The 17265-nt window shown below is 50.1% G+C and overlaps 1 protein-coding gene across 1 annotated transcript; it reads right to left on the reverse strand.

Annotated features, from left to right (window-relative positions):
- Positions 1-45: 45 nt before the first annotated feature.
- Positions 46-17259, reverse strand: plekhh2 (pleckstrin homology domain containing, family H (with MyTH4 domain) member 2). The gene is made up of 26 exons (XM_079363314.1): positions 17059-17259; positions 14515-14650; positions 9445-9507; positions 9209-9358; positions 8998-9081; positions 8843-8924; positions 8543-8734; positions 7597-8435; positions 7385-7460; positions 7210-7304; positions 6969-7128; positions 6560-6696; positions 6222-6335; positions 6032-6118; positions 5703-5861; positions 5527-5607; positions 5190-5369; positions 4929-5037; positions 4698-4810; positions 4424-4603; positions 3911-4008; positions 2142-2319; positions 1121-1276; positions 938-1035; positions 396-537; positions 46-263 (listed from the first exon to the last, which is right to left on the reverse strand). The coding sequence occupies exons 2-26, from the start codon at positions 14635-14637 to the stop codon at positions 51-53; spliced, it is 3909 nt and encodes a 1302-aa protein (XP_079219440.1). The 5' UTR covers positions 14638-14650; positions 17059-17259; the 3' UTR covers positions 46-50.
- Positions 17260-17265: the final 6 nt, after the last annotated feature.

Raw genomic sequence — 17265 nt, forward strand, 5'->3', positions numbered from 1 at the left:
AGAGAGAGAGAGAGAGAGAGAGAGAGAGAGAGAGAGAGAGGTCGGATCTTTCACGTGCATGCGTTTGAAATGTGAGCTCTCGAAGGCGACGCAGGACGACCACGAGCGGGAGTCTGCGTCTTGTACCTGAGCTGCTCCTCAGACGTGCTCCTGCGGTAATGCTTGGGGTAAAATCTGTCCAGAACCTGCTTCAGGGTCTGGTTGGACTTGGTCTGGGCTGATCCGGGAGCCGAGAATGGACGCTCAAAATCCCCGAACTCCACCTGCACTCACAAAAAAAAAAAAAAAATATATATATTGATCGAAATCGAACAACCACCGTTTTTTTCTAACTGTCATAAAAAAAAGAAAAGGTCTGTGTGTGATGAAGAGGTGTGCATGAATCAGTGTCAGACCTGAGCCAGCAGGGCGGCCATCTCCAGAGCCAGCTCCTTGTTGACGGGGAAGTGTCCCGCTACGATGGCCTCGTTCGTCTGATAGGCCAGCAGCAGCCGCTCGCGCTCAGACTCCCCCCTCACCTGGGGAGAGAAGTACAACCTGCAGACACACAGTTAGACCATGTCTCTGTTTGATCTGTAGAGATATGAGAGGACGTGCACAGAGCCCCTGATCCACCAGGGGGAGACACTGAGTCAACTTATAACGGATACGATGCATCATCACTGTATAAACTTGTTTATGCACGCCATGGTCGCTTCTCTCGGTGTTACAGAGAGTGGGGGCGGAGTCTCGTGTGGGGGATGAAGAGCCGGACCGGAGGGACTGAGGAGCGAGGGCAGGGAGGGATTTATAGGTGGAGGATGGTTGGGGTGGCGTGCTGTGGGTGAGGTGGCGTGCTGTGGGTGAGGACTCTGAAGTGCCAGACGGGTTGATCCGGGTCGGGTCTGAGCGAGACCCCCCCTGTGGATCAGGATCACGGTGAAGAAAGGGAATGTACCTGCTCTTGTAGGTGAGGCGCACTGTCCGGGTGTTCTCCGATTTGCCCGTGTTCTGCTCCTTCGACGCCTGCTCCCATTTGGAGATGATGTCACAGATCTGCAGAGGACAGGAAGTAGACGGGTTTAATAAATCCGTCTCTGATCGATTGTGGTCAGAAAGTCGCACGAGCAAGAAGAAGCACCTTGACGCCCCCCTGCAGGCAGTGCTCCAGCTCTCGCCCCGTCGGGTCGTCGGTGTACAAACTGAACCCGGAGAGTCCGGTCTTCCTCATGCTGGTGTCCTGGTTCAGACGAGACTGGAGCTCGTCCACCGTGGTCGAAGCGTCGAAGCTCACCACCTGTGACGACACATCATCAACCTTTAAAAGACACGCCGCTGGGACGCCGACCGACGGCCAACCACCGCGTTCGTTCTGCAAATGTGGGCGAGGGAATAACTCTGCACGCCAGCAGGGGGCGGACGTCTGTAATCGTCATTCTTAAACGCCGCTGTCGCTCTCCAGCTGGAACACGGGTTATTCTCACCGAGGTTAATGTCTGATAACAAGTCAAAGGCGCTCAATCACGGCGGGAGACGTTTCTAAGGTTTGCAGGTTATGATGTCATGACTTCCAGTAAACGAGAGAGAGAGAGAGAGAAAGGTGCGGTGGAGCTGTAATAAATGGCGGTTTAATCAACGGTGAGATTGAACAGACACATTCATGTCAGCACACGCTCTCTTGGCAGGTTTCACTCGTCGTCCTGTCTTGTTCTCAGACACAAACAGAAGGCCGGCCTGACAGGTGACAGAACGAAGGGAGGACAAAACAGGTCGTACAGGTCATAGGCTCCGCCTCCTCAATGTAAACGGATGAGTCAAAGATTCTCTCAAACATAAATCAAACATTTAGTTCTCATCACGCTGATTCATGTAAACTGTTCTCGTCTCCCACAAGTTTAGCTGACCCTTTAAAAAAAAAACATACATGATTGACAGCTCTGTCGACCAATGAGGCTGCAGCGCTGCGTGAACCAGATTATCAGAGGAGACGAGCAAACGAAGACAAAGGTTCCTTTCATAACTTTGAGCGTGGGATTCAAACCGACACAGGAACGGTTCTGCTGAGGAACCTTTGAGCTTTCAGGAGTCTGTGTTAGAGGAAGGGGCGGGACGTTTGCACACAGACTCCATCATTGTGTTTGTGTGTGTGTGTGTGTGTGTACCTGGTAGGTGTTGTTCAGGAAGTGGACGGGCACGCTGAAGGGCAGAGAGTGATGGTAGGGGTTCCTCAGTAGGATGGACAGGATCTCCATGCGGGACGGTCTCCCCTGCCGCTCTCCTCTCTGCTGAGTCCGCTCCACGGAGCGCAGGCAGTAGATGGCATATTTACCCACCTCAGTCCTGACAACCACACACACACACACACACACACACAGGGTGAACGTCTGTCCCCTCGCAGTGAGGAGGGTCCAGGTTTGAACCCGGGTCTGACAGGATGTCTACTGGGAAAACTCAGGGGGCGGGGCTTATTGCATTTAAAGAGACACACACCCCAAAACGGAGCGTTCAGAGAGAGCTGGTCTCTGCAGGGTCACAAACCTCCTCTGCTGCTTGATTCAGGTTATATTTAGACCACAGGGGGGCGCTGTTTGAAAAGAGGAGGGAGATTATGTCCTCTTTAAAACGTCCTCAACAGTCAAACAGACTTAACGGATCAAAATAAAGGTGAGAAAATTGATGATGATGATGTTTGAAACGATGATGAAGTTATTGATCACCATCCCAAGCGTGTTCATGATGTGTTTTAATGAACGGCTGAGCAGACGAAGCTACAGGCTTTTTTTCATCGTATGTTCCTGCAACGGAGGACTGAGGAGGGTCAGCTGTGCGCCCCGCCGGGAGTTCATACCGGTTATCAGTGCCGGTTAGGTCCGTTAGGTCGCAGAGATGGCCACTTGGATTCACGCCAGCCACTGGAGAGCCCCCATTGGCTGCCCCTCATCCAGCCCCATAATGACCCCGAGGAGTTGAGCCGTGGTCTTTACCACCTTGTGCCTCCCCTTGTGGTTGTCCCTTTGGGGGAGACCCTGTCACCTCGTGCATTTGGCTGCTCGAGTGGAGGCCAGGAAGGATGAATAATGAAAGCTGCATAGTTTGTGGATTATTGCCGCTCCTTCTAACGGCTTGCTGATTCCCTATCCCGCCTCAGTACACGTTTCCACTTCCGTTTTCCTACTGTGGGAAAGCAACAACACTCAGACTTTTCTCTGGAAAAGAAATGACTCAGACTTTGAATCTTAACCCCGGGGGAAGAATGTGACGGAAGTTATGATGTTCTTCGTGATCCTCACACCTTCACTGCACCGATGTTTTTGTGTTCAAACTCAATCAGTGTACATGTGAAAATAATAATAATAATAATAATGGTCTCAACCTCTTTGTTAACCCTTCTGTCTGTTTTACTCATCAAGACCCCAAAGGCTCATATTTGGGTCCCACTGCAGGATGTGATGACTCTTAAAGTTGCTGTTTATTGGAGCTGTGCTGCTGATTTTGGTTGTTGTGTTGTTCCTGCACCAGCGCTCGGGTTATATCTACTCCTTACCATGACTTCCCCTGTTGTTAAGAACTGTGAGAGTCCAGCAGCGACAGTGAAGATGAAGAAGACTATAATCCGTAAATATTGATATGCTGTACCTTTATGAAGTTACACATTGTCATTGTTTTACTGTGACTGCTCACACATTTAAGAACATGTCCCAAGTATCATATGGTGTCAATAAGATGTAATCAAAAGGGAGGAATGATGTGTACGATATGTGTTGTCTCATAGACTCTGTTCATTGAGACCAGATCGATCTTGGGCTTCTTTTTTGAATAGATCTTCTCACTCTTTATTTTCACTCTTTGGTGATGGGACGCACAGTTAAGTTAAGTTAAGGTGACACTCGATAAAGAAGGACACGCAGGAAAGGAAACGCCTCGGACTCACCTGGAGTCCCCGTGTCTGTTCAGGTGAACCTGCAGCAGCCAGAGGAACGGATGCTGAGGCAGAAACAGTCCAACACACAGAGCGAGGAACTGCCATCCCTGAAAGACACACACACACACACACACACACACACACACACACACACACACACACACACACACACACACACACACACACACACACACACACACACACGGAGCGCTGTGAGATGACTCATGAGTTTGTTTTTGAATCCTGCTCTGGAGAAATCATTCCGCTGTAGAAGAGATTAAGGAGGTGAACCTGGGCGCCCTCTTGTGGTCACACGTCTGAATTTTCTCTTCACTCTTGAGTTTCTGTTTTTTTTTTTTGCATTTCAAACTGAAAGAACCCTCAGAAATAATAATAAATAAATATGGAAATGATTCTGTCACTGTCTGGATTCAGCAACAAGTTTTAATACTAATGTCATGTTAAAGTGCAATATGCTTGTTATAAAATGTGTTGCTGCCCCCGTGTGGTGAGAGTCCAGACCTGCAGGGGTCCCGGGTGGCCTTGAGGCTGCCTCCTGCGGGTCTGCTTGATGAGCTGGCAGAAGAACTCGTTCTGCAGCTCGGGGTGCGTCAGACACACCTGCAGGGCGCTCTGAGCCAGGGACACGTGGTAGTCGATGGCCGGGGCGTCGATGGCCACGTTGATGAACAGCTGACAAGTCTGAGGAGAGCGAGACGTGAACAATCCTTACACACTCTGCGTGTGTGCGTGTGTGTGTGTGTGTGTGTGTGTGTGTGTGTGTGTGTGTGTGTACCTTGAAGAGCTTCACTGCCTCGGTCTGCAGAGCGAGGGAGGGCAGCGTGGTGAGAGGGGACGACAGACCTTCTTTACTGAAACACAGCACGGGATGTCTCCAGATGGGAGAGTCTGAAACACAAACATGTGGTCAGACAGACTGAATGATCAGATCACACACACACACACACACACACACACACACACACACACACACACACACACACGCCTGAACAGAACAAACACTGACTGGGATCTCCGTCCAGTTTGAAGAGTTTTCCCAGCAGCTGTTCGAAGTCGGTGCCGACGGTTCCCACCGAGGTTCCTGCTGCCACAGACAGATGGAAGAGCCACGAGTCCTGCACACACACGCACACACGCACGCACACACACACACACACACACACACACACACGCACACAGGCACGCACACACACACACACACACACGTCAGCGAGGACGGAGGGGTGAAGCTGGTATCTGCTGTTTTTCAGAGGAGATGAGATGAAACCTTCTCCTGCTTGTTCTCGATCAGCAGGTAGGTCGGCCCCTGCTCCTGCGGGTGGATGGCGATGGTAAAAGGCGCCACCTGTAAGCCCCGCCCACACGCCTTCAGGTCGTCGTCTGAATCTCTCGACCTGTCCACCTCCTCCACCCGGGCCTCCCACAGCTTGATCTGACCCAGAGGGAACTGCGAACACACACACACACACACACTGACATCACGCGGAGTTTCTCCTCCCGCCTCCTCGTATCGGCTCTGCACTCGAGGCGGCGTTTGGTTAAAAACACGACTGCAGACGTGTCGTTTGTTCCTTCCTGATTCTATCGATCTTTAAGTTTCTCACCTTGTCGTCTTGGCTGCGGAAGTAAAACAAAGTTTTCCCGATGAGCGCGCACCATACCCTCTTTGAGTATCCGTGCTTCACCTGCAGGAGAGGAACCATCTTTTAGATCAGGGGGGGGGGCGGAGCCTAACGTGGAACATAACAGGTGTAATTATGTTTGTTGTTCAGCTGGTGACCTTAACGAGCGGCCCCTTCATGCTGGGCCGGATGTCGGGCTGGGTGAAGAGCGGACTGGCAGCTTTCAGTCTGAGCACGCTCAGTAGCGTCCTGAGCCACTCGTCCAGCAGGTTAGGAGAGTCGGCCTTCAGGTAGTAGACGCGCTTCCCCGTCACGATCTACACACACACACACACACACACACACACACACACACACACACACACACACACACGACACACACACACACACACACACACACACACACACACACACACACACACACACACAGAGTAAAGACTCGTCCTCCTCTACGTCTGGATTCATGAGCTCGTCTCTGATGAGTCACCTGGAGGATTTGTTTTCCGTCGCCGCGGGCGATGCTGCTGCTGCCGTTGACCTCGATCTGACCTTGAGGTTTCCTGATCACGTCACTCTGAAGGAAACATTTCAAATGGAACAAAAAAAACAACTCATTCTAAAACGGATCTTCCTGTGACACGTTGGAGCGATCGGAGGGAAGCGTTCGTTCGACCTACAGGTGATTTGTAGTAGAGCAGCTCTCCGTCTTTCAGGACAAACCAGCGTCTCTTCCAGGTTTTCTTCCAGGTCTTCACCATCTTCAGCAGGTAGCCCGACTTCTCCATCGGCTCCTTCAGATCACACACACACACACACACACACACACACACTTAAACAGACAAAGAACCCTCACAGGCACGGGGAGAACATGCAAACCCAGAGAGGCTCCTGCCAGACGGGGATTCGAACCAGGAACCTCCTCGCTGACAGCATGCAACACAGAAGCATTTGAAGGTGATGCATTCTGGGTAACGGTTGAGTCCCGACCTGCAGGAAGCCGCTCACACAGACTCACCGTCTTCCCGTTGTCGCTGGACGAGGAGCAGGTCTTGGGCAGCTTGTGCTCGGGTTCGGAGCACTCCGTGTCGGTGGAGTAGGCGTCAGGAGGGATGGCGTAGTCGCTCTCGGAGGTCATCGAGGACATGGACACGGCTGGAGGAGGAGAGGGGACGCACTTCCATCAACACATTCTTTTGATTGCTCTGAATAAACTCAGAAATGATCTGAAATATGAGCAGCGTGCGAGCCGTCTTCTTCGCACGACGACGTGCATCTTTTCTCGACTTTTGTACCGAATACTTTTACACACAAAATAATTAAGAGCCAATCAAAAAAGTTTGCATGTCTGTATGAAAGTTATTATCAACACTTTCAGTTAATGATTTAAAAAGTTGATGCAACCATTCCATGATTTATCGCGTCACCTCTCTTGAGCGAGCGCGGGCTGCCCGGGCTGCCGTCTTTGCGGGAGCTGGAGGAGGCGCGCGAGCTGCAGACGGAGCCGTCCTCCTCTCCGGAGCTCGAGGACTCGTCGGAGCTGGACGAGTCGTCGGAGAACGGACTGCTGCTCAGCAGGGTGGCTTTCTGCGGGGCCGAAAAACAAAAACAAAAACGCCGTCAGATGTGAACGCAGGTGTTTCTCGACGAGGCGGTCAGATTACTCACCCCCTTCAGAGTGGTGTACACAGGCGTGGTCATGTTTCTATAGACCAGAGAGGTGTACATGACAAAGGCTGGATATGAGGACTGCAGGGACGAGTCTGGAACACAGATCACAGATGAGTCTCTGCAGGTGAGACAGATGTGGACAGGTGAGACAGATGTGGACAGGTGTCCTCACCTTTACTGGCAGCGTCTGAGCACGACGTCTCCGACAGTCTGATCCCCGATTTAGCCACAGCGTAGATACGACTCTCCTGCGGAAACATCGAAAGCATCATTTCAAACTTTGAAGATACCGATGCGTGAATGAGGCACTACTCGATGTGCGTGATGGGCGTTGCTATGACGACTGGGTCAGTAAAGCGCCGGTAACGGCAGCTGTGATCTCACCCAGGACGGCAGTCTGTGCAGGGGCGGCGTCGGAGGTTTGCATCCTGGCGCCGAGCCGTCACCGTCCTGCCTCTCTGCGCCGCGGTCAGGAGGACCCGGCGAGCTCTGCAGGCCTGGCAACGTGGGTGCGTCCTTCTCCGTTTCCATGACGACCTCCTGCTCCTGGTCCAAGTCTGTCTCGAAGGGTCGGAGGGGGCGGAGCATGCTCAGAGCGTTGCGTGTCTGCCCGTGCGACGTCTCTCGGCTGATCGGGGGCTGGCTCAGGTGTTTCTTAGCCAGCGCCACGTTCATCAGGCCGAACCCTGCTGGGGTCCGCAGGCGGGGCTGTTTGGGGGAGGCGGGCGTGTCCTTCGGGTCCTGAGGGGCGTTGGGGCGTTTTGGGGTGAGGGCGGGAGTGTTTGTTTCGCTGGAGGAAGACGACGAGTCCAGCCTGTGAGACTGGAAACGTTTGTTGAGCTCCTCGGAGGTGCAGTCCTCCCTCTGAGTCTCCCCGTCTCCCCCCTGACTCCCCCCCTCTGACGCCCCCTGCAGGCTGAAGCGTGGACGATCAGCACGCTGCATGTCGTCGTCAAACAGCGAGCTGCTGTCGTCTGAAGCCGTCAGGTACGTCTCACTGCCCGGCCGGCTGAACTCCAGGCCTCTCTCCCCCCCTTCTCCTCCCCCTCCCTCCCCCTCTGATGCAGCGCTGGACAGCACTGAAGAGACCCCCCTGGACTCCGCTCCACACACGTTGTCCCCCTGACTCTCAGAGGCGCTGTCCTCCTGCAGGACTCCAGAGTGATCGGGTCTGTGGAGCTCAGGGTCTGATCCTGAGGAGGAGGTCTGAGGAGCGCTTCTCTCTGTCCGAAGCAGAAGACGGAGAGGATTTCGTCACGACTGGGGGGGGGGGGGGGGGGTTACCTGACCCATACCTCAGAATCCTCATGCGTGGCTGAAGGAGACTCACCTGTTTTGTCCCCTTCCTCCGTCTCGCCCTGGGTGCTGAGGGTCCTCTGGGAGGGGGCGGGCCCGGTCATCACCTGCGGACTCTTCCCCCTCACCTGGAAACAGCCGAACGTCAGACTGCTGAGACGCTGAGCTTCGCCCGGCCGATGATGGACTCCTCTTCCTGCTCCGGCTGCACACTTCTGCTCAAACGCTGCTCACACACACACACACACACACACACGTAGCTCTGTTAGACACGGTGTGTGTGTGTGTGTGTGTGTGTGGACATGATCGGGTTATTCTATGATAAACCTCTCACCCTGCACTTGTGTCTGTAACTCCTCGATCTGAGCCTCCTGCAGCTTGTTGGTTTCTCTTAAGGCGGCGTTCTCCACCTCGAACTACACAAGAGAAACATCTGAACGTACCGAACGATTGAAGGAAACGTGATTTGATCTTTTTGCTCTCCTCTACCTCTGACAGCTTCAGCATCACCCACTCCTTGATCTTCGCGGCTTTCTCCTCCACAGTTTTTGCGTCCTGAAGTCGGTTCTGTTTCTGCAGGAAGAACAAACATCAGCCGCGTTTCTCCGAAGTCAAACACCTTCCATGACACACACTCTGCACGTGTAGAGAGTGTGGACACCGGGTCTACCGCCGGGCGTCCTCACGGCGTGCGTCCTACCTGCTCCTCCAGCTGCAGCTCCATCCGGGCGATGACCTCCTCCCTCTCCTGCAGCGACACCTGCAGCTCCTGACACCTCTGAAACAAACGCACCTCCGAGTCTCCGGACGGGCCGTCTGCAACCTTCAGCTTCTCCTCCATCCACTGCGCCTGCACACACACACACACACACACACACTCTGTAAAACACACACGCACACACACAGAGTGACGGCACAGGTGTGTTGGATCCTCACCTGCTGCTGAGCGGTGAACGCTCGTTTCTCTGCGTCGATCACCTGAGTCTCCAGCTGCTGAATCTGAAACAAAGAGAACAAACGTTTAGTTCACCTGATCTGATTCTGATATTTCACATTTCTCTTCTTCTTCTTCTTCTTCTTCTGTGTTGTCCTGTTTTCACCTGTTAATAAATCCTCTCTTACAAACAGCAGCAGATGTTCTGCAGATGATTCAGATGAAGTATCCGAACACACAGATATTATTTTTATGATCACGCTCATCGAAGGTTTGACTCCTTTATCGGCGTGTTTCTGTGTCAGCCGCTCGTCAAACCTTCCTCGTGTCTCCTCGTGTTCGTCCTCACCCGGAGTTTGGACTTGTGTGTTGGATGCGTCATTTGGGACCAATAAAACGTTTGTGCTCGTGAGTCCTCTGTCTTTGTCTTTGAAGCAGCATGCAGGATTTGATGCTGTGACATAAACGGACTCTTAGCACCCCTGTGGCGTTCCACGAGAAGCATGGAACCTTCCAGAAGGTGAGAACAAAACTAAACAACAGGCCAGCGGCTCCTCGGTCAGAAACAAGAACCATGAGGAGAACTAGAACGTGCTCCAACCAGAAACTGCAGACCAACAACAAGCTGCCAGAGCTTCCTGGCTCACCGTGGTTTGAATCATCGTCCCTTTAATCTTGGAGCTGATTGGTCAGTTTCATTTCTGCAGAGCGTCACCATTAACATGTTGCATAAGAACGACGAGGAGCCGAAACTATGAAGGTACAAACAGCTCTTTGTGTGCAGAGATCAGAGAGTGTGGAACCTGGAGAGAGAGTGTTACACACACACACGCGCACACACACACACACACACACACACACACACACACACACACACAGGGATGAGGAGCAGTGCAGTAGCGGAGGAGGAGAGGGATGACTATGAACATTCCTCTGTAATTCCTCCGCTCACAGAGGCGGAAGCGGCTCGGTGTCTTCTCAGGAAAACTTAGTCAAACCTCGGCAGCTTCTCGGAGGGAAATATTCAGGAATGTGGCTGGAAATTCTGCTCACAGCAACTCGACGAGCAGCGTGGTCAGGACATTCAGCTTCATGTGTCTGGATGAGACTGGGTTAGAGGATGAGGCTCAGACAGACTGATCCAATCACTGCTGATACAGTTCATCAAACACGCCTTTCTTACTTTTCTCACCTGCTTACGTAAAGCCATAAAAGAGTTTCTGCAGGGTTCAGCAGCTCAGCGTGAGGTGGCTTCACATTCGGGACCTGGACCTGGACCCGGAGCTGAGGACTCTTCACCCTGAAGTCAGGTCCAATTTGATCAGTGAGAACGTGGTCTCGTGAATAACTCAGGAAAAGGACCTGTAATATGACGTGACGCTAAACGGCTCCGAATCTGTACGCTCGAGTCCAAGGAGTCCACTGACATGTCGGTTGTTTTATCGCGGTCTAAAGTCGATTTCTTGAGACCTTTGGAAATCAACTTGTTGTCATGGAAACCAGCGTTAACACATCGAGACATCTGGAGTACAGCTGGATATGAATTCTAAACAAAGTGCATGGATGAAACTGTCTTCAGTGAACGGGCCAATCAGAGTGTTTGTGACAAAATAATAATCACAAAGAGAAACAGAAACACAAAGGGTTAATCTGAGGGGACACGGTGCACCGATGGCGTGGATGTTGGTGCACGCCACACGTCGAATCTGACCTGTGGCTCCTTTGCTGTGAGTGCTTCCAGATCTCTCTCTCTCTCTCTCTCTCTCTCTCTCTCTCTCTCTCTCTCTCTCTCTCTCTCTCTCTCTCTCTCTCTCTCTCTCTCTCTCTCTCTCTCTCTCTCTCTCTCTCTCTCTCTCTCTCTCTCTCTCTCTCTCTCTCTCTCTCTCTCTCTCTCTCTCGGACGCAGTGCGTCTGTCTCGCTCTGTAAAGTGCACGCAGCGGGGCCGGCTGCATTGAGCTGCAGGCCGGCTGCAGCCGGCTCAGACTGGCACGGCCGAGCTCCAACTTTCCTCTGCTTGTTGTTCACTTCCAGACAAGAAGAAGAAGAAGAAGTGGACTGAGCCGGGTCCAGAAACAGCCACACCCTGCCGGAGCGGCTCAGAGTTTCCATCACGCCTGTGCATACAGAGTCCGTCCTGACACCACAGAGGGAGTCTGCTCACACTGTGTGTGTGTGTGTGTGTGTGTGTGTGTGTGTGTGTGTGTGACGATTCCAGTGCAAGCCGAGTGCTTTCACATCTGTGTGTGTGTGTGTGTGTGTGTGTGTGTGTTTTCATGTTGATAAAAACAGGCTGAACTCTAACAAATAACAGAATATTTGCTTTTTAAGAGGCGTACTCCACACACACACACACACACACACACACACACACACACACACACACACGCACACGCACACACGCACACACATGTGCACACTTTATATAGATCCGCTGCCGCACCACAGACGACCACATGTGCCTCTCTTTATGACAGATATAGCATCTGAAAGGGAGCAGCATGATAATTACAGAGCATGTATACGACACACACACACACACACACACACACACACACACACACACACACACACTCACGTGTTACGCTGACGATACGCTCCTCTTTATGAGAGCCTGCTGTTTGTTATATTTAGCATGAATGAGACCTGGGTGTGTTTCATGAGCTGCTTTGGGTCCTGAACCAGAATCTGCAGACGTTCTTATAATCTCAGACTTCATGACACAGAAAATATTTATGATAGATTTGATTCTGACAGACGCTCCAGTGTGAGGTTCAGCTCGCCAGTCAGAAACATTCAAAGTTAAATCTGCATCAGTGTGTGAATGTAGCTAACTAATAAATAAATGTTTGTTTTCACACACATGTTCACGATAAGCTGCACATACGTGAACGCAAACAGAAAAACGTTTCTCTCCGACTTTATCTTTAACACTCCTCACTTTGTTGAGTTCTCCTGCTGCTTTACTGCTTCACTAAACACACACACACACACACACAGAAACACACACACACACACACACACACACACACACACACACACACACACACACACACACACACACAAAAACGTGACCTCTGAAAATCTCTCCATCACCTCTGCAGACGATTCCCTCATCAGATCCAACCTCTACTTTCATTCCTGGAATTCCACAACTGGCTCTCTGTGGCCAACCTCCCGCTGAACCCCGCCCACCCAATGCACACACACACACACACACACACACACAGAAACACACACACACACCCGCCCCCATCCCTCCTTGTGCAGCCAAACAGCCAGCTCACAAAGCTTCTTTCAGTGGACGCCTCTCAGCTCTGAGCAGCTTTCAGGGTCCAACACATCCAGTTAGGACAACAACACCTTCAAACTGGAACTTTCTTTCTTTCTGTCCAGGTAAATTTAAAAAGAAATCTGGAGACAAAAACACAGATGGATTATGACATCATTGGACGCTGACACAAATCAAATCACACCATCAAACTGAGGATCGATTATATTTAAAGGCTCAGAGTCACGTTGAATGCTAAATATCAGTGAGTGTGTTTGAAAACAAACAACACACTTCCTCTGCACACACACACACACACACACACACACACACACACACACACACACTTCACTTCATACGAGGCCTCACCTTTTCACTCCGTCTCTCTCTGCCGCTTTTCCCAAATCAAACATCAATATTCGGCTCTATTAGGAAGAGTCCGGTATTTTCTAACTATTTAAAGTTGACATGCTGGATTCTTTTTTTTTTTTTATTATTTGGATCTAAAGCACAAAGGTTGGTCAAAGTAACCTCATGAACGTTGTTTCATTAAAGCCCCTCCCTCACATGTTAGAAGCAGCTGTTTGCAGTTTCAAAGAGTTCAGACCAGGAGACATTTAGAAGAAGATTTATAATCCGTCTGCTTCACCCAGTCAGTAAATATTGATCGATAATTATTCCTCTGTGAAACACACAGTTACCTCCTGTACTTCATCCAATCAGCATGGATGAGGTGTTAAAACCCTGCGCAGCGTGTGCTGAAGAAATGGGCGACTCAGGGACAAAGATGGGCGGTTTATTTTGGGTGTGAATGTGACTTCTGCAGCCTGCCTCAAGTGGACACTGGAGGAACTGCAGCTTGTCATGCTTCATCTTTCAGCACCAGACGCTGTGAGCTCTGACATCAAGAGCCAACAGACTTTAAATATTGAAACTCTGAAGTGAAGAAAAAACATCAACATGTGGTCCTCATAAGTATAGCAGAGCGCTGTGGTGTGTCTGCTGGGTGCGGAGCGGCCCGTCCCTCCCAGCTGGCCGAGCTGGGCCGGCCCAAACTGTTCAGTGGCCTAGATCTGAAGCTGCTCTCCAGGGAGGCTGATTAGAGCTCTAATGTAAACAGCAGTCTGACCACAGGGCTCCGCCACGCAATGCATCATGGGACTGACCCAGCTCCAGTCAATTACAGAGTCAGACTCAGCTGGACGGCAAAACAAACTCCTGGAAAGACTTTGGAAGAGAAACGGGCTTTGGTGGGTTTTTATCAAGTCTCTGAAGCCCATGTGGAAGACCGGGCTGCGACTCTGAGTCCCACACGTCCACTCTGCGTCTCAGTCCTTTAAACCTGGGACACTTTTTAAAATAGATGTTTTTTTTATACATCGCTTATACGTCGCTTGTTCACACCTGCACCTCACAGCTGGAGACCATGTTCCTGTCAGACAGCGAAAAGGGGGAGGGGCCTCAGGAGGCATGACATTGTATCCATATAACATCAAGCACAGAGCGGAGAAGAACAAACTGAAGATACAGGAGACATGTGATCGCACCGGTCGAACGCAGGACGCAGGACGTCACCGACCCCGTCCTGCGTCCTCGTTAGGAATTTTCCTAAATGTTTCCTCCCTCTCCCCCGACTTCACGCAGGAACATGTCATCGGGGATCAGAGTGAATCATTTAGCATTAAAAACACACACCTCTGGATTAGAGGTTAGGTTTTGTGCATGTGTGAAAGCAGCACAGGGACAGACAGGAGATGTCCTCAGCCTGCAGCAGAGAGACATGAAAAGCTTCCTCTCACAGACCTTGTCCGCGGTGAGCTCTCGGATCTTGATGATCTGGACTCGGAACTTCATGAGCAGCGCCTCCAGGACCAAACACTTCTCCTTCCAGTCCTCCTGACTCATGGCCTCCTCCCCCTCCGCCATGCTGCCTCCCCTTCTGAAAACACACACACACACACACACACACACACACACACACACACAGATATGATCATACAATCAACCTGCAGCCTGTTTCCTGTGAGAAGATATTCATTCATGTCTTCCTCCGCAGGAGGTCAGAGGTCAGAGGGAGACGACTGGACATGAATTCATCGAGTTTCCTTTTTGATGTTTGATATCCGTTAAACCGTTCCTGTGCCGCCCGCCCTGTTGTGACCTTCTTCATCACCCTGACCTCAGTTATTTTAATGTTTTGCTTGTTTTTCAGAGATGATATTCAGGATGGTTATGATGCTGAACTTCTCTTGAACAACAGTCGATGCTCACTTCCTGTCTGCACCTGTGCCTGTCCAATCAGACGTCAAGCTGTCGCTTCACACTTCCTGACGTTGTTTCGTCCTCTCTGAATCCTCGCTTGTGTTCAGATCAATAATTTAAAGATTGAAATTAAAGTACTGTTTGTGCAGCAGCTGCAGGTTTGAGGTATATTACCAAGCATGGGTGTGATTGGCTGAAAGATCAGGGTGAACCGTCCCACACTGTACTGAACCAAACTCGACCGCTCGGTGGAAATAAAGCTTCAGGGCACCGTTTGATACAACACAAGAAAAATCAAGAAACATCCTGAAACCAAGTCCAACACAACGAGCGACGGGCGCTTCCTTCTGTCTGATCACTAATTCACACGATGCCCAAACTGCACAAAGCTTTGATGCTCTCTGACACTACTGGTGATTAAAATAACTCTTATTGAAGCTGAAAACAACACGAGTTATTTTCCTGTCGCGTCGGAGACAAAGTCTTCCGTCCTCTGTCAGTGTCATTCCTCCGCCATGAGAGGAGGATGTGGTTTTAGGAAAACATTAAAGGCTGTTTAACCCGCTGATCCCTGACGCGGACTTTCTCGTTGTCTCTCTCACTTCCTGTTGAATGAATCAGAGTGGGGGGGGGGGGGGGGGGGGGGTCTGCTGTGTGTCTATTTCCATTTAAAGCTCAAAGATCCTCATAAATCAGAGATCCTGTATTAACAGTGTAAAGGTCCAACATGAGGAGATCGTCCCCTCCTACCTTTGTGGTGAACTGTTGAAGTAAACATTCAGAAACTAATAACACAGCTCTGCTGGGAAGCTGTGCAATCTGGAGCTGCTGCTACGGCCGGCTCAGAACCAGCACCGACCCATTCTGACCACTATCAAAAAAATACTCTAAAAACTAAATGCTAACTTTTATTTAAAGAGGACATGTTCTCCACCTTTTCAAACAGCGCCCCCTGTGCTCTAAACAAACATCTGTGTTTCTGAGCTTTGGTCCAAATATAAGATGACTCAAGCAGCAGAGGAGGTTTGTGACCTTGTAGAAACCAGCTGTCTCTGAACAGTCTAACCACATCGAGCACCTTTCTTTTTACATTTCTGTTTGCTGTATAAATGTTTCATTACACATTTATTTTCCTCCCGGCATCTTTAGAGACTGTCAACAGGCAAGGCAGGCAACTGCTTGGGACCCCAGACCAGTATGGGGCCCCTGAGGTCTCAAAAACGTTAAACCAGAGCAACTGCCCAAAGTCTGCAAAGACAGTAGAGCCCAGTTTCCACCAAGCGGTCTGGTTCAGTTCGGTTCTGTATGGTACCCATTTTAATGCGTATCGACTGTCAGAAGTTGGGAATGGTACCAACATAAAGGGTCCATAACGGCCTACTTTTTTGGTACTGTTGGGGTGCATCCATGAATCGTCCCTCACCTGACAGCACGTGTTTGTGTTGGCCTGCTAAGTGTTGCATGCGTCATCGTTTAGTGACAAAACAAAGTTTTTTAATAAGAGTAAAAAAAGAAAAACGAAAGAGAATCACCCCCCCACACACACACACACACACACATCATGTTTGATTATAAGGGCCCCAATCAGACTCCAGCTGCTCTGTTTTCTTTTTAAATCTTTTCAGTCACAAAAGTCTCTTCATAAAAGTCAGTGACAGTGAAGCCTTTATTAGCTGTTATTACATCACCATACCTGCGCTGTATGTTCTTTATAAATACTCTTTTAAACAAGGGACACAAATAAAAGTATGTGTCTGTACATGTCAGAGTTTAAAGACAATAAACACGGCATTACTCATGTTTTTATATGTGTTTATAATTTACCATTAAAAAGGTCTCATAGGATGAAGCTCTTCGAAAAAAAAGTCACAAAGAGCATCCCCTCTTTACTCTGCTGGGGAAAAAAACGAGAAAAGGAGCTTTAAACTATTTTATCTCATCGTTAAAAACACGAATATGACCATTAAATAAATGTAAACATCCTTCTAGAATAAACTTCAAAGACAGCCGCCTTCATTATCCGCTTTTTCCTTTTTCATTAAAACAACGCGTTTTCTTTTTTATGGTCAAAGTTTCCAGACTTACCTTTGACAATATTTCACGCAGAGAAACTACGGAAGCTCATTGGGGCCATGTTGACGCACCTGTCCGTTAAAGTCTTTAAAAACATCCACACAGAAAAAGAGAAAACTCAATTGATCTCTCCAGGAATTTCATTTCAGCTTTCGGGCAAAAAGTTGGAGACTGGCTGGTTTTAGAGGGCGTGGCTTACTCACAGCACGACCAATCACA

Source organism: Symphodus melops, assembly GCF_947650265.1.
Source record: "Symphodus melops genome assembly, chromosome: 15".
In the NCBI taxonomy this organism is placed as follows: domain Eukaryota; kingdom Metazoa; phylum Chordata; class Actinopteri; order Labriformes; family Labridae; genus Symphodus; species Symphodus melops.